The 25,203-nt window shown below is 65.0% G+C and overlaps 1 protein-coding gene across 1 annotated transcript in view; it reads right to left on the bottom strand.

Moving 5' to 3' along the window:
• Nucleotides 1-3,371: 3,371 nt before the first annotated feature.
• Nucleotides 3,372-25,203, bottom strand: part of LOC144677250 (uncharacterized) — a gene marked incomplete at both ends in the record, with an annotated part of 44,285 nt that continues 22,453 nt past the window's right edge. Inside the window, 5 exon segments of the mRNA XM_078537435.1 lie at nt 3,372-3,437; nt 8,683-8,877; nt 11,881-12,039; nt 12,614-12,661; nt 17,333-17,451. Of these exon segments, the coding sequence (XP_078393561.1) occupies nt 3,372-3,437; nt 8,683-8,877; nt 11,881-12,039; nt 12,614-12,661; nt 17,333-17,451 (587 nt within the window).

The raw sequence follows: 25,203 nt of genomic DNA, 5'->3' as shown, positions 1-25,203 counted from the left end.
CCAGGACCGCCCTTTGAACCCCGGACGGCCCCTTGATCCCCCGACCGCCCCTTGATCCCTCGACCGCCCCTTGATCCCCCGACCGCCCCTTGATCCCCCGACCGCCCCTTGATCCCCCGACCGCCCCTTGATCCCCCGACCGCCCCTTGATCCCCCGACCGCCCCTTGATCCCCCGACCGCCCCTTGATCCACCGACCGCCCCTTGATCCCCCGACCGCCCCTTGATCCCCCGACCGCCCCTTGATCCCCCGACCGCCCCTTGATCCCCCGACCATCCCTTGACCCCCCCGACCGTCCCTTGACCCCCCCGACCTCCCCTTGATCCGGGGAGGTCGGGTTAATCAAAGAGAGGTGGGGGCTGTGAAGGGGAGTTCGGGGCTGTGAAGGGGAGTTCGGGGCTGTGAAGGGGAGTTCGGGGCTGTGAAGGGGAGTTCGGGGCTGTGAAGGGGAGTTCGGGGCTGTGAAGGGGAGTTCGGGGCTGTGAAGGGGAGTTCGGGGCTGTGAAGGGGAGTTCGGGGCTGTGAAGGGGAGTTCGGGGCTGTGAAGGGGAGTTCGGGGCTGTGAAGGGGAGTTCGGGGCTGTGAAGGGGAGTTCGGGGCTGTGAAGGGGAGTTCGGGGCTGTGAAGGGGAGTTCGGGGCTGTGAAGGGGAGTTCGGGGCTGTGAAGGGGAGTTCGGGGCTGTGAAGGGGAGTTCGGGGCTGTGAAGGGGAGTTCGGGGCTGTGAAGGGGAGTTCGGGGCTGTGAAGGGGAGTTCGGGGCTGTGAAGGGGAGTTCGGGGCTGTGAAGGGGAGTTCGGGGCTGTGAAGGGGAGTTCGGGGCTGTGAAGGGGAGTTCGGGGCTGTGAAGGGGAGTTCGGGGGTGTCAAGGGGATGTCGGGGGGATCAAGGTCCGGTCGGTGATCAAGGGTAGGTCTAAGCGAGATGGGAATTTCAAGGTGTGTCGGAGGGATAAAGGGGAGGTCGGGTTAATCAAAGAGAGGTCGGGGTGTCAAGGGGAGGTGGGTCTGTCAAGGGGAGGTCGGGGCTGTCAAGGGGAGGTCGGGGCTGTCAAGGGGAGGTCGGGGCTGTCAAGGGGAGGTCGGGGCTGTCAAGGGGAGGTCGGGGCTGTCAAGGGGAGGTCGGGGCTGTCAAGGGGAGGTCGGGGCTGTCAAGGGGAGGTCGGGGCTGTCAAGGGGAGGTCGGGGCTGTCAAGGGGAGGTCGGGGCTGTCAAGGGGAGGTCGGGGCTGTCAAGGGGAGGTCGGGGCTGTCAAGGGGAGGTCGGGGCTGTCAAGGGGAGGTCGGGGCTGTCAAGGGGAGGTCGGGGCTGTCAAGGGGAGGTCGGGGCTGTCAAGGGGAGGTCGGGGCTGTCAAGGGGAGGTCGGGGCTGTCAAGGGGAGGTCGGGGCTGTCAAGGGGAGGTCGGGGCTGTCAAGGGGAGGTCGGGGCTGTCAAGGGGAGGTCGGGGCTGTCAAGGGGAGGTCGGGGCTGTCAAGGGGAGGTCGGGGCTGTCAAGGGGAGGTCGGGGCTGTCAAGGGGAGGTCGGGGCTGTCAAGGGGAGGTCGGGGCTGTCAAGGGGAGGTCGGGGCTGTCAAGGGGAGGTCGGGGCTGTCAAGGGGAGGTCGGGGCTGTCAAGGGGAGGTCGGGGCTGTCAAGGGGAGGTCGGGGCTGTCAAGGGGAGGTCGGGGCTGTCAAGGGGAGGTCGGGGCTGTCAAGGGGAGGTCGGGGCTGTCAAGGGGAGGTCGGGGCTGTCAAGGGGAGGTCGGGGCTGTCAAGGGGAGGTCGGGGCTGTCAAGGGGAGGTCGGGGCTGTCAAGGGGAGGTCGGGGCTGTCAAGGGGAGGTCGGGGCTGTCAAGGGGAGGTCGGGGCTGTCAAGGGGAGGTCGGGGCTGTCAAGGGGAGGTCGGGGCTGTCAAGGGGAGGTCGGGGCTGTCAAGGGGAGGTCGGGGCTGTCAAGGGGAGGTCGGGGCTGTCAAGGGGAGGTCGGGGCTGTCAAGGGGAGGTCGGGGCTGTCAAGGGGAGGTCGGGGCTGTCAAGGGGAGGTCGGGGCTGTCAAGGGGAGGTCGGGGCTGTCAAGGGGAGGTCGGGGCTGTCAAGGGGAGGTCGGGGCTGTCAAGGGGAGGTCGGGGCTGTCAAGGGGAGGTCGGGGCTGTCAAGGGGAGGTCGGGGCTGTCAAGGGGAGGTCGGGGCTGTCAAGGGGAGGTCGGGGCTGTCAAGGGGAGGTCGGGGCTGTCAAGGGGAGGTCGGGGCTGTCAAGGGGAGGTCGGGGCTGAAGTGGATGTCCGGAGTCAAGGGGAGGTCGGGGGGTCAAGGGGAGGTCGGGGGGTCAAGGGGAGGTCGGGGGGTCAAGGGGAGGTCGGGGGGTCAAGGGGAGGTCGGGGGGTCAAGGGGAGGTCGGGGGGTCAAGGGGAGGTCGGGGGGTCAAGGGGAGGTCGGGGGGTCAAGGGGAGGTCGGGGGGTCAAGGGGAGGTCGGGGGGTCAATGGGTGGTCGGGCGGTCAATGGGTGGTCGGGCGGTCAAGGGGAGTTGGGGGGTCAAGGGCTGGTCCTGGGATCCAAGGGGAGATGGTGAGATCAAGGGGTGGCCGGCGGATCAATGTCCGAAAGGGTGATCAAGGTCTGGTCGGGGGATCAAGGTCCCGTCGGGGGATCAAGGGTAGGTCGAAGAGAGATGGGAATTTCAAGGTGTGTCGGAGGGAAAATGGGGAGGTTGGGTTAATAAAATAGAGGTCGGGGGATCCAGGGGACATCGGTTGATCCAGGGGACATCGGGGGATGAAGTGGACGTCGGTGAATCAAGGGGATGTCGGGGGATCAAGTGGAGGTCGGGGGATCAAGGGGAGGTCGGGGGTATCAAGGAGAGGACGGGGGGTCAAGGGGAATTCAGGGGGTGAAATGGAGGTCGGGAGTGTCAAGGGGAGGACCTCCCCTTGCCCCCCGACCTCCCCTTGCCTCCCGACCTCCCCTTTCCCCCCGACCTCCCCTTGCCCCCCGACCTCCCCTTGCCCCCCGACCTCCCCTTGCCCCCCGACCTCCCCTTGCCCCCCGACCTCCCCTTGCCCCCCGACCTCCCCTTGTCCCCCGACCTCCCCTTGCCCCCCGACCTCCCCTTGCCCCCGACCTCCCCTTGCCCCCCGACCTCCCCTTGCCCCCCGACCTCCCCTTGCCCCCCGACCTCCCCTTGCCCCCCGACCTCCCCTTGCCCCCCGACCTCCCCTTGCCCCCCGACCTCCCCTTGCCCCCCGACCTCCCCTTGCCCCCCGACCTCCCCTTGCCCCCCGACCTCCCCTTGATCCCCCGACCTCCCATTGATCCCCCGACCACCCATTGATCCCCCGACCTCCCTTTGATCCTCCGACCTCCCCTTGATCCCCTGACCACCCCTTGATCCCCTGACCACCCATTGATCCCCTGACCACCCCTTGATCCCCCGACCTCCCCTTGATCCCCCGACCTCCCCTTGATCCCCCGACCACCCATTGATCCCCCGACCTCCCTTTGATCCTCCGACCTCCCCTTGATCCCCTGACCACCCCTTGATCCCCTGACCACCCATTGATCCCCTGACCACCTCTTGATCCCCTGACCACCCCTTGATCCCCTGACCACCCCTTGATCCCCTGACCACCCCTTGATCCCCTGACCACCCCTTGATCCCCTGACCACCCCTTGATCCCCCGACCACCCCTTGATCCCCCGACCACCCCTTGATCCCCCGACCACCCCTTGATCCCCCGACGTCCCCTTGATCCCCCGACGTCCCCTTGATCCCCCGACGTCCCCTTGATCCCCCGACGTCCCCTTGATCCCCAGACCGGACCTTGATCCCCAGACCGGACCCTGATCCCCTGACCGGACCTTGATCCCCCGACCGGACCTTGTTCTCCCGTCCACCCCTTGGTCCCACCACCTAACCTTTTATCCCACGACCTGCCCTTGACCCTCGAACTCCCCTTGACCCCCCCGACCTCCTCTTGAACCCCCGACCACCCCATGACTCGCCGACCTCCCCTTGAACCACCGAATTCCCCTTGAACCCCCTACCTCCCCTTGACCGCCCCGGACAACCTCTTGACTCCCCGACCTCGCCTTGACCCCCCGACCTCGCCTTGACCCCCCGACCTCGCCTTGACCCCCCGACCTCGCCTTGACCCCCCGACCTCACCTTGATCCCCCGACCTCGCCTTGGCCCCCCGACCTCGCCTTGACCCCCCGACCTCGCCTTGACCCCCGACCTCGCCTTGATCCCCGACCTCGCCTTGATCCCCCGACCTCCCCTTGACCCCCCGACCTCCCCATGACCCCCCCACATTCCCTTGACACCCCGACCTCCACTTGACCACCCGACCTCCCCTTGACACCCGACCTACACTTGACCGCCGACCTCCACTTGGCTTCCGACCTCCCCTTGACCCCGGACATCCACTTGAACCCCAACCACCCCTTGAAACCGCCGACCTCCCCTTTAAACCCCCGACCTCCCCTTGATCCCCCGACATCCCCTGGACCCCCGTCATCCCCTGAATCCCCCGAATACCTCTTGATCCCCAGACCACTCCATGACAGCCCCAACCTTCCCTTGAAACTCCAGACCTCCCCTTGACACCACCGACCTCCCCTTGACAGGCCCGACCTCCCCTTGACAGGCCCGACCTCCCCTTGACAGCCTCGACCTCCCCTTGACAGCCCCGACCTCCCCTTGACAGTCCCGACCTCCCCTTGACAGTCCCGACCTCCCCTTGACAGTCCCGACCTCCCCTTGACAGCCCCGACCTCTCCTTGACAGCCCCGACCTCCCCTTGACAGCCCCGACGTCCCCTTGACAGCCCCGACGTCCCCTTGACAGCCCCGACGTCCCCTTGACAGCCCCGACGTCCCCTTGACAGCCCCGACGTCCCCTTGACAGCCCCGACGTCCCCTTGACAGCCCCGACGTCCCCTTGACAGCCCCGACGTCCCCTTGACAGCCCCGACGTCCCCTTGACAGCCCCGACGTCCCCTTGACAGCCCCGACGTCCCCTTGACAGCCCCGACGTCCCCTTGACAGCCCCGACGTCCCCTTGACAGCCCCGACGTCCCCTTGAACCCCAACCACCCCTTCATCCCCTGACCTCCCGTTGATCCCCCAACCAGCCCTTGATCCCCCGACCTCCCCATGATCCCTCGACTTCCCTTTGATTCTCCTAACTCCCCTTGATCCCCCGATCTCCCTCATATCCCCCTTGATCCCCCGACCTCAACTGGAACCCCCGACCTCCCCTGGATCGACCGACCTCCCCTGGATCCCCCGACCTCCCCTGGATCCCCCGACCGCCCCTGGATCCCCCGACCTCCCCTGGATCCCCCGACCACCCCTGGATCGCCGACCTCCCCTAGACTCCCCGGCCTCCCCTAGATTCCCCGTCCTCCCCTGGATTCCCCGACCTCCCCCGGATTCCCCGACCTCCCCTGGATTCCCCGACCACCCAACTATCCCCCGACCTCCCCTGTATCCCCCGACCACCGCTGTATCCCCCGACCACCCCTGTATCCCCCGACCTCCCCTGTATCCCCCGACCACCCCTGTAACCCCCGACCTCCCCTGCATCCCCCGACCTCCCCTGTATCCCCCGACCTCCCCTTGGTCCCCTGACCTCACCTTCATCCCACGACCTCCCCTTGAAACCCCCGACCTCCATTTCACCCCCCAAATTCCCTTTTAACCCCAACCACCCCTTGGTCCCCCGACCTCCCGTTGATCCCCCAACCTGCCCTTGATCCCCCGACCTCCCTTTGATCCCCTGACTTCCCTTTGATTCTCCTAACTCCCCTTGATCCCCCAATCTCCCTTTAATCCCCCTTGATCCCCCTACCTCAACTGGATCCCCCGACCAGCCCTGGATCCCCCGACCTCTGCTGGATCCCCCGACATCTGCTGGATCCCCCGACCTCTGCTGGATCCCCCGACCTCTGCTGGATCCCCCGACCTCTGCTGGATCCCCCGACCTCTGCTGGATCCCCCGACCTCTGCTGGATCCCCCGACCTCTGCTGGATCCCCCGACCTCTGCTGGATCCCCCGACCTCTGCTGGATCCCCCGACCTCTGCTGGATCCCCCGACCTCCCCTGGATACTCCGACATCCCCTGGATCCCCCGATCTCCCCTTGATCCCCCGACCTCAACTGGATCCCCGGACCACACCTGTATCCCCCGACCTCCCCTTGAACACCCGACCTCCCCTTGATCCCCCGACTTCCCCTTGATCCCCCGACCTCTCCTTGATCCCCTGATCTCACCTTGATCTCCCGACCTCCCCTTGATCTCCCATGATCCCCCGAAATTCCCTTGATCCTCCGACCTCCCTTTGATTCCCGACGTCCCCTTAATCCCCCGACATCCCCTTGTTCCCACGACCACCCCTTGATCCATCGATCTCCCCTTGATTCCCCAAGCTCCCCTTCAACCGCCTTGATCCCCCGACCTCCCCGGAATCCCCCTACCTCCCATGGATCCCCCGACCTCCCCTGGACTCCCCGACCTCCGCTGGATCCCCCGACCACCCCTGGATCCCCCGAACACCCCTGTATCCCCCGACCACCCATGGATCCCCCGACATTACTTGATCCACCGACCACGCCTTGATCCCCCGACCACCCATTGATCCCCCGACCTCCCCTTGATCCACCGACCGCCCCTTGATCCCCCGACCTCCCCTTGATCCCCCGACCTCCCCTTGATCAACCGACCTCCCCTTGATCCCCCGACCTCCCCTTAATCCCCCGACCACACCTTGATCCCCTGACCAACCCTTGGTACCCTGACCACCCCTTGATCACCCGACCTCCCATTGATACCCCGACTTTCCCTTGATCCCTCGACCACTCCTTGATCCCCCCGACGTCCCCTTGATCCTCCGACGACCCCTTGATCCCCCGACGCCACCTTGAACCCCCCATGTCCCCTTGAACCCCCGACGTCCCCTTGATCCACCGATCGGACCTTGAACCCCCGACCGGACGTTGATCCCCCGACCGGACGTTGATCCCCCGACCGGACGTTGATCCCCCTTCCGTACCTTGATCCCCCTTCCGTACCTTGATCCCCCTTCCGTACCTTGATCCCCCTTCCGGACCTTGATCCCCCTTCCGGACCTTGATCCCCCTTCCGGACCTTGATCCCCCGTCCTCCCCTTGGTCCGACGACCTGCCCTTGAACAACCGACCACCCCTTGACACACCGACCTTCCCTTGACACCCCGACCTCCACTTGACACCCCGACCTCCACTTGACCCCCCGACCTACACTTGACCCCCGACCTCCACTTGACCCCCGACCTCCACTTGGCTTCCGACCTCACCTTGACCCCGGACATCCACTTGAACACCAACCACCCCTTGAAACACCCGACCTCCCCTTTAAACACCCGACCTCCCCTTGAAACCCCGACATCCCCTGGATCCCCCGACATCCCCTGGATCCCCCGAATAATCCTTGATCCCCCGACCTCCCCTAGACAGCCCCGACCTCCCCTAGACAGCCCCGACCTCCCCTAGACAGCCCCGACCTCCCCTAGACAGCCCCGACCTCCCCTTGACAGCCCCGACCTCCCCTTGACAGCCCCGACCTCCCCTTGACAGCCCCGACCTCCCCTTGACAGCCCCGACCTCCCCTTGACAGCACCGACCTCCCCTTGACACCCCCGACCTCCCCTTGACACCCCGGACCACGCCTTGACACCCCCGACCTCCCCTTGACACTCCGGACCTCTCCTTGACACGCACGACCTCCCCTTGACACCCTCGACCTCCCCTTGATCCCACCAACTCCCCTTTGACACCCCGACATCCCGTTGATCCCCCGACCTCACCTTGACCCCCGACCTCCGCTTGAACCCCAACCACCCCTTGATCCCTTGACCTCCCGTTGATCCCCCAACCTGCCCTTGATCCCCTGACCTCCCCTGTATCCCCCGACCTCCCCTTGATCCGCGACCTCCATTTCACCCCCCGAATTCCACTTGAACCCCAACCACCCCTTGATCCCCCAACCTGCCCTTGATCTCCCGCCCTCCCCTTGATCCCCCGACTTCCTTTTGATTCTCCTAACTCCCCTTGATCCCCTGATCTCCCTTTAATCCCCCTTGATCCCCCGACCTCAACTGGAAACCCCGACCTTCCCTGGATCCACCGGCCTCCCCTGGTCACCCGACCTCCGCTGGATCCCCCGACTTCCGCGGGAACCCCGACCTCCGCGGGATCCCCCGACCTCCGCGGGATCCCCCGACCTCCGCTGGATCCCCCGACCTCCCCCGGATCCCCCGAACTCCCCTGGATCCCCCGACCTCCCCTGGATCCCCCGACCTCCCCTGGATCTCCGGACCTCCCCTGTATCCCCCGAACTCCCCTGTAACCCCCGACCTCCCCTTGAAACCCGACCTCCCCTTGAACCCCGACATCCCCTTGATCCCCGACCTCGCCTTGATCCCCTGACCTCCCCTGGATCCCCCGACCTTCCCTTGATCCCCCGAATTCCCCTTGATCCCACGACCTCCCCTTGATCCCTTGACCTCCATTTCAGCCCCCGAATTCCCCTTGACACCCCGACGACACCTTGAACCCCCCTACCTCCCCTTAATCCCACCGACACCCCTTGAAATGCCCATCTCCCCAAGAACTTCCATTGATCCCCCGACGTCCCCTTGATCCCCCGACGTCCCCTTGATCCCCCGACGTCCCCTTGATCCCCCGACGTCCCCTTGATCCCCCGACGTCCCCTTGATCCCCCGACGTCCCCTTGATCCCCCGACGTCCCCTTGATCCCCCGACGTCCCCTTGATCCCCCGACGTCCCCTTGATCCCCCGACGACCCGTTGATCCCCCGACGTCCCCTTGATCCCCCGACGTCCCCTTGATCCCCCGACGTCCCCTAGATCCCCCGACGTCCCCTAGATCCCCCGACCACCCCTTGAGCCCCGTCCTCCCCTTCATCCCCCGACCTGCCCTTGACTCCCGAACTCCCCTTGACACCAGAGATCGCCGTGATGCCCCGACATCCCATTGTTCCCACGACCTCCCCTTGATCTCCCCTTGATCCTCCAACCGCCCCGTCAGCCCCGTTGATCCCCCGACCTTCCCTGGATCCCCCGACCAAACCTGGATCTCCCGACCGCCCCTGTAGCCCCCGACCTCCCCTGTATCCCCCGACCTCCCCTTTAACACCATCCACCCCTTGATCCCCCGACCTCCCGTTGATCCCCCAACCTGCCACTGATCCCCGGACCTCCCTTTGATCCCCTGACTTCCCTTTGATTCTCCTAACTCCCCTTGATCCCCCAATCTCCCTTTAATACCCCTTGATCCCCCGACCTCAACTGGGTCCCCCGACCGCAACTGGATCCCCCGACCTCCCCTGGATCCCCCGACATCCCCTGGATCCCCCGACCTCCCCTGGATCCCCCGACCTCCCCTGGATCCCCCGACCTCCGCTGGATCCCCCGACCTCCCCTGCATACTCCGACCTCCCCTGGATCCCCCGATCACCCCTTGATCCCCCGACCTCAACTGGATCCCTGGACCACCCCTGTATCCCCCGACCTCCCCTTGAACACCCGACCTCCCCTTGAACACCCGACCTCCCCTTGAACACCCGACCTCCCCTTGAACACCCGACCTCCCCTTGAACACCCGACCTCCCCTTGATCCCCCGACCTCTCCTTGATCCCCTGATCTCACCTTGATCCCCCGACCTCCCCTTGATCTCCCATGAACCCCCGACATTCCCTTGATCCCCCGACCTCCCTTTGATTCCCGACGTCCCCTTAATCCCCCGACCTCCCCTTGTTCCCACGACCACCCCTTGATCCATCGATCTCCCCTTGATTCCCCAAGCTCCCCTTCAACCGCCTTGATCCTACGACCTCCCCGGAATACCCCTACCTCCCCTGGATCCCCCGACCTCCCCTGGACATCCCGACCTCCCCTGGAACCCCCGACCAACCCTGGATCCCCCGACCACCCCTGAATCCCCCGACCACCCATGGATCCCCCGACATCCTCTTGATCCACCGACCTCCCCTTGATCCCCCGACCACCCATTGATCCCCCGACCTCCCCTTGATCCCCTGACCACCCCTTTATCCCCGGACCAACCCTTGATACCCTGACCACCCCTTGATCCCCCGACCTCCCATTGATAGCCCGACGTTCCCTTGATCCCTCGACCACTCCTTGATCCCCCCGACGTCCCCTTGATCCCCCGACGTCCCCTTGATCCCCCGACGTCACCTTGAAACCCAACGTCCCCTTGAACCCCCGACCACCCCTTGATCCCCCGACGTCCCCTTGATCCCCCGACGTCACCTTGAAACCCGACCTCCCCTTGATCCCCCGACCTCCCCTTGATCCCCCGACCTCCCCTTGATCCCCCGACCACCCCTTGATCCCCCGACCTCCCCTTGATCCCCCGACCTCCCCTTGATCCCCCGACCTCCCCTTGATCCCCCGACCGCCCCTTGATCCCCCGACCGCCCCTTGATCCCCCGACCTCCCCTTGATCCCCCGACCTCCCCTTGATCCCCCGACCTCCACTTGATCCCCCGACCTCCCCTTGATCCCCCGACCTCCCCTTGATCCCCCGACCTCCCCTTGATCCCCCGACCTCCCCTTGATCCCCCGACCTCCCCTTGATCGCCCGACCGGACGTTGATCGCCCGACCGGACGTTGATCCCCCGACCGGACGTTGATCCCCCGACCGGACGTTGATCCCCCTTCCGGACTTTGATCCCCCTTCCGGACCTTGATCCCTCTTCCGGACCTTGATCCCCCGTCCTCCCCTTGAACCACCGACCACCCCTTGACACCCCAACCTTCCCTTGACACCCCGACCTCCACTTGACCCCCCGACCTCCCCTTGGCTTCCAACCTACCCTTGACCCCAGACATCCACTTGAACCCCAACCACCTCTTGAAACACCCGACCTCCCCTTAAAACACCCGACCTCCCCTTGATCACCCGACATCCCCTGGATCCCCCGACATCCCCTGGATCCCCTGACATCCCCTGGATCACGCGAATAATCCTTGATCCCCCTACCACTCCTTGACAGCCCCAACCTCCCCTTGACACCCCAGACCTCCCCTTGACAACCCCGGCCTCCCCTTGACAGCCCAAACCTCCCCTTGACAGCCCCGACCTCCCCATGACAGCCCCGACCTCCCCTTGACAGCCCCGACCTCCCCTTGACAGCCTCGACCTCCCCTTGACAGCCCCGACCTCCCCTTGACACCCCAGACCTCCCCTTGGCAACCCCGGCCTCCCCTTGACAGCCCAAACCTCCCCTTGACAAAGCAAACCTCCCCTTGACAGCCCCGACCTCCCCATGACAGCCCAGACCTCCCCTTGACAGCCCCGACCTCCCCTTGACAGCCCCGACCTCCCCTTGACAGCCCCGACCTCCCCTTGACAGCCCCGACCTCCCCTTGACAGCCCCGACCTCCCCTTGACAGCCCCGACCTCCCCTTGACAGCCCCGACCTCCCCTTGACAGCCCCGACCTCCCCTTGACAGCCCCGACCTCCCCTTGACAGCCCCGACCTCCCCTTGACAGCCCCGACCTCCCCTTGACAGCCCCGACCTCCCCTTGAGAGCCCCGACCTCCCCTTGACAGCCCCGACCTCCCCTTGACAGCCCCGACCTCCCCTTGACAGCCCCGACCTCCCCTTGACAGCCCCGACCTCCCCTTGACAGCCCCGACCTCCCCTTGACAGCCCCGACCTCCCCTTGACAGCCCCGACCTCCCCTTGACAGCCCGGACCTCCCCTTGACAGCCCCGACATCCCCTTGACACCCCCGACCTCCCCTTGACACTCCGGACCTCTCCTTGACACGCACGACCTCCCCTTGACACCCTCGACCTCCCGTTGATCCCACCACCTTCCCTTTGACACCCCGACATCCCGTTGATCCCCCGAACTCACCTTGACCCCCGACCTCCCCTTGAACCCCAACCACCCCTTGATCCCCTGACCTCCCGTTGATCCCCCACCCTGCCCTTGATCCCCCGACCTCCCCTGTATCCCCCAACCTCCCCTTGGTTCCCAGACCTCACCTTCATCCCACGACCTCCCCTTGAAACCCCCGACCTCCATTTCACCCCCCAAATTCCCCTTTAACCCCAACCACCCCTTGATCCCCCGACCTCCCGTTGATCCCCCAACCTGCCCTTGATCCCCCGACCTCCCTTTGATCCCCTGACTTCCCTTTGATTCTCCTAACTCCCCTTGATCCCCCAATCTCCCTTTAATCCCCCTTGATCCCCCGACCTCAACTGGATCCCCCGACCATCCCAGGATACACCGACCTCCCCTGGATCCCCCGACATCCGCTGGATCCCCCGACCTCCGCTGGATCCCCCGACCTCCCCTGGATACTCCGACCTCCCCTGGATCCCCCGATCTCCCCTTGATTCCCCGACCTCAACTGGATCCCCGGACCACCCCTGTATCCCCCGACTTCCCCTTGATCCCCCGACCTCCCCTTGATCCCCCGACCTCCCCTTGATCAACAGACCTCCCCTTGATCCCCCGACCTCCCCTTGATCCCCCGACCTCCCCTTGATCCCCCGACCTCCCCTTGATCCCCCGACCTCCCCTTGATCCCCCGACCTCCCCTTGATCCCCCGACCTCCCCTTGATCCCCCGACCTCCCCTTGATCCCCCGACCTCCACTTGATCCCCCGACCTCCCCTTGATCCCCCGACAGGACGTTGATCCCCCGACCAGACGTTGATCCCCCTTCCGGACCTTGATCCCCCATCCTCCCCTTGGTCCGACGACCTGCCCTTGAACCACCGACCACCCCTTGACACCCCGACCTTCCCTTGACATCCCGACCTCCACTTGACCCCCCGACCTCCCCTTGACCCCCAACCTCCACTTGGCTTCCGACCTACCCTTGACCCCGGACATCCACTTGAACCCCAGCCACCCCTTGAAACACCCGACCTCCCCTTTAAACACCCGACCTCCCCTTGATCCCCCGACATCCCCTGGATCCCCCGACATCCCCTGGATCACCCGAATAATCCTTGATCCCCCGACCACTCCTTGACAGCCCCAACCTCCCCTTGACACCCCAGACCTCCCCTTGACACCCCAGGCCTCCCCTTGACAGCCCAAACCTCTACTTGATAATCCCGAACTCCCCTTGATAGTCCCGACCTCCCCTTGACAGCCCCGTCCTCCCCTTGACATCCTCGACCTCCCGTGATCCACCACCTCCCCTTTGACACCCCGACATCCCGTTGATCCCCCGACATCCCCTTGATCCCCCGACCTCCCCTTGATCCCCCGACCTCCCCTTGATCCCCCGACCTCCCCTTGATCCCCCGACCTCCCCTTGAACCCTTTACCTCCCCTTGATTGCCCGACCACCCCTTGATCCCCCGACATCCCCTTGATGCCCCTTGATCCCCCGACCTCCCCTTGCCCCCCGACCTCCCCTTGCCCCCCGACCTCCCCTTGCCCCCGACCTCACCTTGACCCCCGACCTCCCCTTGACCCCCGTCCTCCCCTTGGGCCCCGTCCTCCCCTTCATCCCCGACCTGCCCTTGACTCCCGAACTACCCTTGACCCCAGAGATCGCCGTGATGCCCCGACCTCCCAATGTTCCCACGACCTCCCTTGATCTCCCGATCTCCCCTTGATCCTCCAACCGCCCCGTCAACCCGTTGATCCCCCGACCTTCCCTGGATCCCCCTACCAACCCTGTATCCCCCGACCGCCCCTGTATCCCCCGACCGCCCCTGTATCCCCCGACCGCCCCTGTATCCCCCGACCGCCCCTGTATCCCCCGACCGCCCCTGTATCCCCCGACCGCCCCTGTATCCCCGACCGCCCCTGTATCCCCCGACCTCCCCTGTATCCCCCGACCTCCCATTGGTCCCCAGACCTCACCTTCATCCCACCACCTCCCCTTGAAACCCCGACCTCCATTTCACCCCCCAAATTCCCCTTAACCCCAACCACCCCTTGATCCCCCGACCTCCCGTTGATCCCCCAACCTGCCCTTGATCCCCCGACCTCCCTTTCATCCCCTGACTTCCCTTTGATTCTCCTAACTCCCCTTGATCCCCCAATCTCCCTTTAATCCCCCTTGATCCCCCCGACATCAACTGGATCCCCCGACCTTCCCTGGATGCATCGACCTCCCCTGGATCCCCCGACCTCCGCTCGATCCCCCGACCTACCCTGGATCCCCCGACCTCCCCTGGATACTCCGACCTCCCCTGTAACCCCGACCTCCCTTGGTCCCCTGACCTCACCTTCATCCCACGACCACCCCTTGAAACCCCCGACCTCCATTTCACCCCCAAATTCCCCTTTAACGCCAACCACCCCTTGATCCCCCGACCTCCCGTTGATCCCCCAACCTGTCCTTGATCCCCCGACCTCCCTTTGATCCCCTGACTTCCCTTTGATTCTCCTAACTCCCCTTGATCCCCCAATCTCCCTTTAATCCCCCTTGATCCCCCGACCTCAACTGGATCCCCCGACCTCCCCTGGATCCCCGACCTCCCCTGGATCCCCCGATCTCCCCTGGATCCCCCGACCTCCGATGGATCCCCCGACCTCCCCTGGATACTCCGGCCTCCCCTGGATCCCCCGATCTCCCCTTGATCCCCGAACTCAACTGGATCCCCGGACCACCCCTGTATCCCCCGACCTCCCCTTGAACCCCCGACCTCCCCTTGATCCCCCGACATCCCCTTGATCCCCCAACCTCTCCTTGATCCCCTGATCTCACCTTGATCCCCCGACCTCCCCTTGATCTCCCATGATCCCCCGACATTCCCTTGATCCCCCGACCTCCCTTGGATTCCGACGTCCCCTTAATCCCCCGACCTCCCTTGTTCCCAAGACCACCCCTTGATCCATCGATCTCCCATTGATTCCCCCAAGCTCCCCTTCAACCGCCTTGATCCCCCGACCTCAACAGAATCCCCCTACCTCCCCTGGACTCCCCGACCTCCCCTGGACTCCCCGACCTCCCCTGGACTCCCCGACCTCCCCTGGACTCCCCGACCTCCCCTGGATCCCCCGACCTCCCCTGGATCCCCCGACCACCCCTGGATCCCACGACCACCCCTGGATCCCACGACCACCCCTGGATCCCACGACCACCCCTGAATCCCCCGACCACCCATGGATACCCCGACATCCCCTTGATCCACCGACCACCCCTTGATCCCCCGACCACCCCTTGATCCCCCGCCCACCCATTGATCCCCCGACCTCCTCTTGATCCCCGGACCACCCTTGATCCCCTGACCAACCCTTGATAGCCTGACCACCCCTTGATCCTCCGACCTCCCATTGATACCCCGACTTTCCCTTGATCCCTCGACCACACCTTGATCCCCCCGACGTCCCCTTGATCCCCTGACGTCCCTTGATCCCCCGATGTCCCCTTGATCCCCCGACGTCCCTTGAACCACCGACGTCCCCTTGATCCCTCGACCTCCCCTTGATCCCCCGACCTCCCCTTGATCCCCCGACCTCCCCTTGATCCCCCGACCTCCCCTTGATCCCCCGACCTCCCCTTGATCCCCCGACCTCCCCTTGATCCCCCGACCTCCCCTTGATCCCCCGACCTCCCCTTGATCCCCCGACCTCCCCTTGATCCCCCGACCTCCCCTTGATCCCCCGACCGGACGTTGATCCCCCCGACCGGACGTTGATCCCCCGACCGGACGTTGATCCCCCGACCGGACGTTGATCCCCCGACCGGACGTTGATCCCCCGACCGGACGTTTATCCCCCGACCGGACGTTGATCCCCCTTCCGGACCTTGATCCCCCGTCCTCCCCTTGGTCCGACGACCTGCCCTTGAACAACCAACCACCCCTTGACACCCCGACTTTTCATTGACACCCCGACCTCCACTTGACCGCCCGACCTCCCCTTGACACCCGACCTACACTTGACCCCCGACCTCCACTTGGCTTCCGACCTCCCCTTGACCCCGAAAATCCACTTGAACCCCAACCACCCCTTGAAACACCCGACCTCCGCTTTAAACACCCGACCTCCCCTTGATCCCCCGACATCCCCTGGATCCCCCGACAACCCCTGGATCCCCCGAATAATCCTTGATCCCCCGACCACTCCTTGACAGCCCCGACCTCCCCTTGACAGCCCCCGACCTCCCCTTGACAGCCCCGACCTCCCCTTGACAGCCTCGACCTCCCCTTGACAGCCCCGACCTCCCCTTGACACCCCCGACCTCCCCATGACACTCCGGACCTCTCCTTCACACGCACGACCTCCCCTTGACAGCCCCGACCTCCCCTTGACAGCCCCGACCTCCCCTTGACAGCCCCGACCTCCCCTTGACAGCCCCGACCTCCCTTGACAGCCCCGACCTCCCGTTGACAGCCCCGACCTCCCGTTGACAGCCCCGACCTCCCGTTGACAGCCCCGACCTCCCCTTGACTGTCCCGACCTCCCCTTGACCCCAGAGATCGCCTTGATGCCCCGACCTCCCATTGTTCCCACGACCTTCCCTTGATCTCCCGATCTCCCCTTGATCTCCCGATCTCCCCTTGATCCCCCGACCACCCCTGGATCCCCCGACCACCTTTGAACCCCCGACCACCCTTGACACCCCCGACCTCCCTTGACAACCCCGACCTCCCCATGACACCCCAGACATCCAATTGACAGCCCCGACCTCCCCGTGCTAGCCCCGACCTCCCCTTGCTAGCCCCGACCTCCCCTTGACACCCCCGACCTCCCCTTGACACCCCCGACCACCCTTGACACCCCCGACCTCCCCTTGACACCCCCGACCTCCCCTTGACAGCCCCGACCTCCCCTTGACAGCCCCGACCTCCCCTTGACAGCCCCGACCTCCCCTTGACAGCCCCGACCTCCCCTTGAAAGCCCCGACCTCCCCTTGACAGCCCGACCTTCCCTTGACAGCCTCGACCTCCCCTTGACAGCCCCGACCTCCCCTTGATAGCCCCGAACTCCGCTTGACACCCCCGACAGCCCTTGACACTCCGGACCTCTCCTTGACATGCACGACCTCACCTTGACACCCTCGACCTCCCCTTTATCCCACCACCTCCCCTTTGACAACCCGACATCCCGTTGAACCCCCGAACTCCCCTTGACCCCCGACCTCCCCTTGAACCCCAACCACCCCTTGATTCCCCGACCTCCCGTTGATCCACCAACCTGCCCTTGATCCCCCGACCTCCCCTTGATCCCCCTACTTCCCTTTGATCCTTCTAACTCCCCTTGATCCCCCGACCTACCTTTAATCCCCCTTGATCCCCCGACCACCCATGCATCCACCGACCTCCCCTGGATCCACCGACCTCCCCTGGATCACTCGACATCCCCTGGATCCCCCGCCCTCCCCTGGATCCCCCGCCCTCCCCTGGAACCCCCAACAACCCCTGGATCTCCCTACCTCCCCTGGATCCCACGACCTCCCCTGGATCCCCCGACCTCCCATGTATCCCCCGACCACCCCTGTATCCCCCGACCTCCCCTGTATCGCCCGACATCCCCTCGATCCCCCGACCTCCCCTCCATCGCCCGACCTCCCCTCGATCCCCCGACCTCCCCTCAATACCCCGACCTCCCCTCGATCCACCGACCACCCCTCGATCCACCGACCTCCCGAACTGCCCTCCATCCCCCGACCTGCCCTCCATCCCCCGACCTGCCCTCCATCCCCCGACCTGCCCTCCATCGCCCAACCTACCTGGAATCCCCGGTCCAGCCCTCGAACCACCGATCTGCCCTCGTACCCCCGCACTGCCCTTGACCCGCCATCTGCACTTGCACTGCAAGACCTCCATTTTACTTCAACTTGACCACCCTGATCTCATATTGACCCTCCCACCTCCAAATGAACTCCCGAGCTCACGTAGACCACGCGACCTCGCCTTCACACCCGACCTCCCATTTACTCGCGACTTCGCCTTGACCCGCGACCTCCCCTTGACCCGTGACCTCCCCTTGACCTGCGACCTCCCCTTGACCGAGGACCACCACTTGAACCCCCGACCTCCCCTTGACCCCCCGACCTCTCCTTGACCCCCCGACCTCCCCTTGATCGCCCAACCTCCACTGGAACCCCCGACCTCCCCTGGTTCCCCCGACCTCCCCTCGAAACCCCCGACCTCCCCTTGGCACCCCGGACCTCCCCTTGACACCCCCGACCTCCCCTTGACACACCCGACCTCCCCTTGACAGCCCCGACCTCCCCTTGACAGCCCCGAACTCCCCTTGACACCCCCGACCTCCCCTTGACACTCCAACCCCCGACCTCCCCTTGACACTCCAGACCTCTCCTTGACACCCATGATCTCCCCTTGAGACCCCCGACCTCCCCTTGATCCCACCACCTCCCCTTTGACTCTCCGACATTCCGTTAATCCCCCGACCTCCCCTTGACCACCGACCTCCTCTTGAACCCCGACCTCCACTTGATCCCCTGACCTCCCGTTGATCACCCGACCTCCCCTTGATCCCGCGACTTCCGCTTGATCCCCTGACGTGCCCTTGATCCCCCGACATCCCCTGGATCCCCCGACGACCCCTTGATCCCCCGACGACCCCTTGATCCCCCGACGACCCCTTGATCCCCCGACGACCCCTTGATCCCCCGACCACCCCTTGATCCCCCGACCTCCCCTTGATCCCCCGACCTCCCCTTGATCCCCCGACCTCCCCTTGATCCCCCGACCTCCCCTTGATCCCCCGACCACCCCTTGATCACCCGACCTGAACATGATCACCCGACCTGAACATGATCCCCCGACAACCCCTTTATCCCCCAACCGTCCCTTGATTCCCAGAACTCCCCATGAGCCCCCGACCTCCCCTTGAGCCCCCGACCTCCCCTTGAGCCCCCGACCTCCCCTTGAGCCCCCGACCTCCCCTTAATCCCAATTAATCCCCCGACCTTACCTTTATCCGCCGACCTCCCCTTGATCCCCACCTCCCCTTGATCCCCTGACCTCCCTTGATCCCCCGATCTCAACATGATCCCCCGACATCCCCTTTATCCCCCGACCGTCCCTTGATCCCCAGAGCTCACCTTGATCCCCCGACCTCACCTTGATCCCCCGATCTCCCCTTGATTCCCCTTGATCCCACGACCTCCCCTTGACACTCCCGACCTCCATTTCACCCCCTTAATTCCCCTTGACCCGCCGTCCTCTCCTTGATCCCCCCGACCTCTCCTTGATCCCCCCGACCTCCCCTTGATCCCCCGACATCCCCTTGATTCGCCGACGTCCCCCTCATCCCCCGATGTCCCCTGGATCAACCGATGTCCCCTTGATCCCCCGACCTCTCTTTGATTAACCTGACCTCCCCATTATCCCTCCGACACACCTTGAAATTCCCATCTCTCTTCGACCTACCCTTGATCACCTACCGGACCTTGATCCCCCGACCGGACATTGGTCCCCCGACCGGACCTTGGTCCCTCGACCGGACCTTCATCCCCTGACCGGACCTTGTTCCCCTGACCGGACCTTGTTCCCCCGACCGGACCTTGTTCCCCCGACCGGACCTTGTTCCCCCGACCGGACCTTGATCCCCCGACCGGACCTTGATCCCCCGACCGGACCTTGATCCCCCGACCGGACCTTGATCCCCGACCGGACCTTGATACCCCGACCGGACCTTTATCCCCCGACCGGACCTTTATCCCCCGACCGGACCTTTATCCCCCGACCGGACCTTTATCCCCCGACCGGACCTTTATCCCCCGACCGGACCTTGATCCCCTGACCGGACCTTGATCACCCTTTTGGACCTTGATCCCCCGACCACCCCTTGATCCCATCATCTCCCCTTGAACCCACGACTAGCCCTTGACCCCCCAACTCCCCTTGACCGCCCAACCACCCCTTGACCCCCCGACTTCGCCTTGACCCCCCGACCTCCCCTTGACCCCCCGACCTCCCCTTGACCCCACGACCTCCCCTTGACCCCACGACCTCCCCTAGACCCCCCGACCTCCCCTTGACCCCCCCGACCTCCCCTTGACCCCCCGACCTCCCCTTGACCCCTCGAACTCCCCTTGATCCCCCGACCACCCCTTGACCCCCGACCTCCCCTTGACCCCCGACCTCCCCTTGACCCCCGACCTCCCCTTGACCCCCGACCTCCCCTTGACCCCCGACCTCCCCTTGATCCCCCGACCTCCCCTTGATCACCCGACCTGAACATGATCACCCGACCTGAACATGATCCCCCGACAACCCCTTAATCCCCCGACCGTCCCTTGATCCCCAGAGCTCCCCTTGATCACCCGACATCCCCTTGATCCCCCGACCTCCCATTGATCCCCCGACCTCCCCTTGATTCTCCGACCTCCCCTTGACACTCCCGACCTCCCCTTGACACCCCCGACCTCCCCTTGACAGACCCGACCTCCCCTTGACAGACCCCGACCTCCCCTTGACAGACCCGACCTCCCACAGACCCGACCTCCCCTTGACAGACCCGACCTCCCCTTGACAGACCCGACCTCCCCTTGACAGACCCGACCTCCCCTTGACAGACCCGACCTCCCCTTGACAGACCCGACCTCCCCTTGACAGACCCGACCTCCCCTTGACAGCCCCCACCTCCCCTTGACACCCCGACCTCTCTTTGATTAACCCGACCTCCCCTTTATCCCTCCGACACACCTTGAAATTCCCATCTCGCTTAGACCTACCCTTGATCACCGACCGGACCTTGATCCCATGACCGGACCTTGATCCCCCGACTGGACATTGATCCCCCGACCGTATCTTGGTCCCCCGACCGGACCTTGGTCCCCCGACCGGACCTTGATCCGCCGACCGGACCTTGATCCGCCGACCGGACCTTGATCCGCCGACCGGACCTTGATCCGCCGACCGGACCTTGATCCGCCGACCTCCCCTTGATCCCCCGACCTCCCCTTGACACCCCCGACCTCCCCTTGAAAGCCCCGACCTCCCCTTGACAGACCCGACCTCCCCTTGAAAGCCCCGAACTCCCCTTGAAAGCCCCGACCTCCGCTTGACAGCCCCCACCTCTCTTTGATTAACCCGACCTCCCCGGATCAAGGGGAGGTCGAGGGATCAAGGGGAAGTCGGGGGGTCAAAGGGACGTCGGTTGGTCAAGGGGACGTCGGGGGATGAAGGGGAGGCCGGAGGATCAAGAGAGATCAAGGGGAGGTCGAGGGATCAAGGGGAGGTCGGGGGATCAAAGGGACGTCGGTTGATCAAGGGGACGTTGGGGGATGAAGGGGAGGCCGGAGGATCAAGAGAGATCAAGGGGAGGTCGGGGGATCAAGGTGAGATCGGGATCAAGGAGCAGTCGGGGGATCACGGGGCGGTCGGGGGATCAATGGGAGGTCGGGGGATCAATGGGAGGTCGGGGGATCAATGGGAGGTCGGGGGATCAAGGGGAGGTCGGGGGATCAAGGGGAGGTCGGGGGATCAAGGGGAGGTCGTGGGATCAAAGGGGTGGTCGGTGGATCAAGGGGAGGTCGGTGGATCAAGGGAGGTCGGTGGATCAAGGGGAGGTCGGGGATTCAAGGGGAGGTCGGGGATTCAAGGGGAGGTCGGGGATTCAAGGGGAGGTCGGGGATACAAGGGGAGGTCGGTGGATCAAGGGGAGGTCGGTGGATCAAGGGGACGTCGGGGGATCAAGGGGTGGTCGGGGGATCAAGGGGATGTCGGGGGATCCATGGGTGGTCGGGGGATCCATGGGTGTTCGGGGGATCCATGGGTGTTCGGGGGATCCAGGGGTGGTCGGGGGATCCAGGGTTGGTCGGGGGATCCAGGGTTGGTCGGGGGATCCAGGGGATGTCGGGGAATCCAGGGGAGGTCGGTGGATCCAGGGGTGGTAGGGGGATCCAGGGGAGGTTGGGGGATCAAGGGGAGATCGGTGGATCAAGGGGTGGTCGTGGGAACAAGGGGTGGTCGTGGGAACAAGGAGTGGTCGTGGGAACAAGGGGACGTCGGGTATCAAGGGGAGGTCGGGGGATCAAGGGGAGGTCGGGGGATCAAGGGAATGTCGGGGGATCAAGGGAATGTCGGGGTACCAAGGGAGATCAAGGGGAGGTCGGGAGTCAAGGGCAGGTCGGGGGGGCAAGGGGATGTCGGGGGGCAAGGGGAGGTCGGGGGGCAAGGGGAGGTCGGGGGGCAAGGGGAGGTCGTGGGGCAAGGGGAGGTCGGGGTTCAAGGGGAGGTCGGGGTTCAAGGGGAGGTCGGGGTTCAAGGGGAGGTCGGGGTTCCGACCCCCGACCTCCCCTTGATCCCCCGACCTCCCCTTGATCCCCCGACCTCCCCTTGATCCCCCGACCTCCCCTTGATCCCCCGACCTCCCCTTGATCCCCCGACCTCCCCTTGATCCCCCGACCTCCCCTTGATCCCCCGACCTCCCCTTGATCCCCCGACCTCACCTTGATCCCCCGACCTCCCATTGATTCCCCTTGATCCCACGACCTCCCCTTGACACTCCCGACCTCCATTTCACCCCCTTAATTCCCCTTGACCCGCCGTCCTCTCCTTGATCCCCCCGACCTCTCCTTGATCCCCCCGACCTCCCCTTGATCCCCCGACATCCCCTTGATTCGCCGACGTCCCCCTCATCCCCCGATGTCCCCTGGATCAACCGATGTCCCCTTGATCAACTGATGTCCCCTTGATCCCCCGACCTCTCTTTGATTAACCTGACCTCCCCATTATCCCTCCGACACACCTTGAAATTCCCATCTCTCTTCGACCTACCCTTGATCACCTACTGGACCTTGATCCCCCGACCGGACCTTGTTCTCCCGACCGGACCTTGTTCCCCCGACCGGACCTTGTTCCCCCGACCGGACCTTGTTCCCCCGACCGGACCTTGATCCCCCGACCGGACCTTGATCCCCCGACCGGACCTTGATCCCCCGACCGGACCTTGATCCCCCGACCACCCCTTGATCCCATCATCTCCCCTTGAACCCACGACTAGCCCTTGACCCCCCAACTCCCCTTGACCGCCCAACCACCCCTTGACCCCCCGACCTCGCCTTGACCCCCCGACCTCCCCTTGACCCCACGACCTCCCCTTGACCCCACGACCTCCCCTTGACCCCCCGACCTCCCCTTGACCCCCCGACCTCCCCTTGACCCCCCGACCTCCCCTTGACCCCCCGAACTCCCCTTGACCCCCCGAACTCCCCTTGATCCCCCGACCTCCCCTTGACCCCCGACCTCCCCTTGACCCCCGACCTCGGGGTTGGTCGGGGGATCCAGGGGATGTCGGAGGATCCATGGGATGTCGGAGGATCCTGGAGATGTCTGGGGTACAAGGGGAGGTCGGAGGTTTCAAGGGGAGGTCGGGGGTGTCAAGGGGTGGTTGGGGTTCAAGTGGATGTCCGGGGTCAAGGGGAGGTCGGGAGTCAAGTGGAGGTCGGCCTTTTCTCCCCTTGACAGCCCCGACCTCCCCTTGACAGCCCCGACATCCCCTTGACAGCCCCGACCTCCCCTTGACAGCCCCGACCTCCCCTTGACAGCTCCGACCTACCCTTGATAGCCCCGAACTCCCCTTGACACTCCAGACCTCTCCATGACGCCCATGATCTTCCCTTCAGACCCCCGACCTCCCCTTGATCCCACTACCACCCCTTGAACCCCGACCTCCCCTTGATCCCCGACCTCCCCTTGATCCCCGACCTCCCCTTGATCCCCGACCTCCCCTTGATCCCCTGACCTCCACTTGATCCCCCGACCTCCACTTGATCCCCCGACTTCCGCTTGATCCCCGACATCCCCTTGATCCCCCGACATCCCCTTGATCCCCCGACGACCCCTTGATCCCCCGACGTCCGCTTGATCCCCCGACGTCCGCTTGATCCCCCGATGTCCCCTTGATCCCCCGATGTCCCCTTGATCCCCCGACGACCCCTTGATCCCCCGACGTCGCCTTGATCCCCCGACGTCCGCTTGATCCCCTGACCTCCACTTGATCCCCCGACCTCCACTTGATCCCCCGACTTCCGCTTGATCCCCGACATCCCCTTGATCCCCCGACATCCCCTTGATCCCCCGACGACCCCTTGATCCCCCGACGTCCGCTTGATCCCCCGATGTCCCCTTGATCCCCCGATGTCCCCTTGATCCCCCGACGACCCCTTGATCCCCCGAAGTCGCCTTGATCCCCCGACCTCCCCTTGATCCCCCGACCTCAACATGACCCCCCGACAACACATTTCTCCCCCAAACGTCCCTTGATCCCCAGACCTCCCCTTGATCCCCCGACCTCCCCTTGCGCCCCATGACCTCCCCTTGATCCCAATTAATCCCCCGACCTCCCCTTAAACCCCCAATCTCCCCTAGATCCCCGAACTCCCCTTGATCCCCTGACCTCCCCTTGATACACCGACCACCCCTTGATCCCCCGACTTCCCCTTGGTCACCCGACCTCCCTTGATCCCCTGACCTCACCTTGATCCCCCGACCTCCCCTTGATCCCTCTTGATCCCACGACCATCCCTTGACACCCCCGACCTCCATTTCAACCCCCGAATTCTCCTTGACACCCCGACCACTCCTTGATCCCCCCGAACTCCCCTTAATCCAACCAACACCCCTTGAAATGCCTATATCCCCAAGAACTTCCCTTGATCCCCCAACATCGCCTTGATCCACCGACCTCCTCTTAAGCCCCCGACCTCCCCTTGAACCCCCGACGTCCCCTTGATCCACCGACCGGACCTTGTTCCCCCGTCCAACCCCTTGGTCCCACCACCTACCCTTTTATCCCACGACCTGCCCTTGACCCTCGATCTCCCCTTGACCCACCGACCTCCCCTTGACCCCCCGACCTCCCCTTGACCACCCGACCTCCACTTGACCCACCCACATTCCCTTGACACCCCGACCTCCACTTGACCCCCCGACATCCCCTGGATCCCCCGTCATCCCCTGAATCCCCCGAATACCTCTTGATCCCCAGACCACTCCTTGACAGCCCCAACCTTCCCTTGAAACTCCAGGCCTCCCCTTGACACCCCGGACCTCCCCTTGACAGCCCCGACCTCCCCTTGACAGCCCCGACCTCCCCTTGATAGCCCCGACCTCCCCTTGACAGCCCCGACCTCCCCTTGACAGCCCCGACCTCCCCTTGACAGCCCCGACCTCCCCTTGACAGTCCCGACCTCCCCTTGACAGCCCCGACCTCCCCTTGACACCCCCGACCT

The sequence above is a fragment of the Cetorhinus maximus genome, unplaced genomic scaffold, assembly GCF_964194155.1.
Source record: "Cetorhinus maximus unplaced genomic scaffold, sCetMax3.hap1.1 HAP1_SCAFFOLD_2358, whole genome shotgun sequence".
In the NCBI taxonomy this organism is placed as follows: domain Eukaryota; kingdom Metazoa; phylum Chordata; class Chondrichthyes; order Lamniformes; family Cetorhinidae; genus Cetorhinus; species Cetorhinus maximus.
This window is presented reverse-complemented; position numbering and strand designations above follow the sequence as displayed.